At 50.7% G+C, this 2,262-nt stretch overlaps 1 protein-coding gene across 1 annotated transcript; it reads left to right on the forward strand.

Moving 5' to 3' along the window:
- The first annotated feature begins 401 nt into the window (after nucleotides 1–401).
- On the forward strand, nucleotides 402–1,859 carry LOC135951054 (uncharacterized). The gene has a single exon (XM_065500625.1). The coding sequence runs from the start codon at nucleotides 402–404 to the stop codon at nucleotides 1,857–1,859; it is 1,458 nt and encodes a 485-aa protein (XP_065356697.1).
- Nucleotides 1,860–2,262: the final 403 nt, after the last annotated feature.

Raw genomic sequence — 2,262 nt, forward strand, 5'->3', positions numbered from 1 at the left:
GTTAAGAGCGGCTGTGGGGTAAATGACCATCTTCGGTCGCCTAGCGATCACGACCTCAACTTGGTAGCGCCTGTTCCCTTAGTTAGGGCGGCTACCAATTTCCTCTGTCTGCATTTTCTGATGTCGGTTCGGGACTGTGATTTGGGTTACCTAGGCAACATAACCGTACCTTCTAGAGTCTGTTCCCTATGTTAAGGGCGGCTGGAAATTACAATCTGGTTCTGTCAGTCCGAATGTTTTTGGTAAAAACTCAAATCCAGGATGCGTCTGTCTCACATTGAGCGGCATCCTGGTCTGCGTCTGACTCCAGTGCAGCGGCAGTGTCTTTTTCTTACCTATGGTAGAGGTATAAACTGCCAAAACACCCCCCCCATGAAATGTCAGTTTCAAACGACGGCCCTATGTCCTTGGTCGAGGGTGCTAAAATCTCCAAGGGTAACGTGAGTACTCAGGCGGAAGCCACAGGTCTGAGTGCCACTAGAGCTACTGTGACTGCGACGAATCAGACGAATACCCCGGGTCTGGTAGTCGGTGATGCTACTGGGGTAAATAAAATGAATAGTTTTTTGACTAGACAGGAAAGAGTGACTTTGGACGACAGCGACGACAGCGACGACAACCTCTCAGGTCTGAAAGGGTTAAACCTTTATGAGACTGATGAGGAGGACTTACTCATGGTGTCCTCCGAGCCGCTAAAAGCGAATGAAGACGTACATCCGGAGGCTCATGACCCTGCAAAGGGAGACACAGAACAGAAAAACAGGAAACAGGACGAACGGAAAAGGTTGGCGGGCTACAAAAGCTCTCTCCGGTATGTCAGGACGTTGGACTCGCGAGATCCCGCGTCTTTGACCACCAGGGAAAAGCGTTTGCGGCGTAAACATACCTACCACATACAGAAGTATGAGGCCATGCTAAATACTACTGTTGTGGAGGTAAGGCCAGCCAAGACTACGACCGAACCAAACCAGAGCAGGCAGGTGATCACATCTAAACATGTGCCCCATGCCAGCACTGGACCGAACACGATCACCGTCTCGGAGGATCTTGACGTACGCCCATCTACATCAAAGAGGGCCACGTCGGGGCCAAAGAGAGGTGATGACCAATGCGGCACGACGAAGTCTGCTAGCACAACACCCAAGGTGCTGTCCGCAATCTCCTCTACTCGAGGAGGTACAGCAAGCAGGCCTAGTATTAAGCGGCAAAGGTCAGGTGAAACGCAGGTGTCTGAGGGTAAGCGGCTGAAACCATCAACTAGCTTAACATCAGCACCTGAGCTACAAGTAGCCATCATAGATCGTAGTCAACCTGATGGGAAAATGACTACGGGCAGATGGCTGCTTCTGGAGGAGAAGATCTTGCGGGCACTAGTGGACGAACTCGCATGCAGTGAGGATGATTCCTTCACTGCATTCGATGGCGCCAAATGGTTAAAGGGTGTCAAGATCATCGGGTGCGGTAACGAGAAGGCTCTAGGCTTTCTCAGTAACTGTATCCGAGGAGTTGGCGAACTCTGGCCCAACGCAAGAATCGAAATCGTCCCACTGGATCAAGTACCTTTTCGTACGACGGTGAGAGTGTGGGTCCCTCCTCCCCTTTTGGAGGACGAAGCCACGCTAACACTTATAAAGCGTCAGAACAAGGAACTTGGTACAGAGGACTGGACGATTGAACGAGGACGCTCTAGGGACAAAGGAGAAGGCAAGGATCTCTGGATCAAAATTGGTTCAGAATCCCTCCGACTCCTGCGTTCTTCGCAAGGCGTCATCAAGTATGGGCTAAACCAACTCCGGTTGATCTTGCCCGCGGTGAAGCGCAATGATGAACCCATGCGGCCTGAGAGTGGTACAGATTAATCTGCACCACTCCGAAGCAGCATCGGACGATTTGCTGCGCTTCATGGAGAAGGAAGCTATCCACGTGGCCTTAATCCAAGAACCCTGGCTTGTAGCCAGTAAAGTTCGAGGCGTCCGGTCTGAAGGTAAAGTAAGGAGCTGTATTTTGGTCAGGAAAGACATCAAGGTTTTCCTTCTATCTAATTACAGTTCTGGTGATTTAACGGTAGTTGCACTAGAGCGACAAGGGTTACCAACCCTAATCATATCATCTGCGTATCATCCGCCCCCACGTGCCGTACGCACACTTGTAGACTGGTGTAACACAAGGGGCCATGATCTCATCATAGGATGTGATGCTAATGCCCATCATACTCTGTGGGGGAGCTCGGATATAAATGACAGGGGTGAGTGTTTACTTCAA

The sequence above is a fragment of the Calliphora vicina genome, chromosome 1, assembly GCF_958450345.1.
Source record: "Calliphora vicina chromosome 1, idCalVici1.1, whole genome shotgun sequence".
Lineage (NCBI taxonomy): Eukaryota > Metazoa > Arthropoda > Insecta > Diptera > Calliphoridae > Calliphora > Calliphora vicina.

Coding starts and splice junctions, on each gene's coding strand:
- LOC135951054 (XM_065500625.1), top strand. CDS start 402: ATGTCCTTGGTCGAGGGTGCTAAAATCTCCAAGGGTAACGTGAGTACT.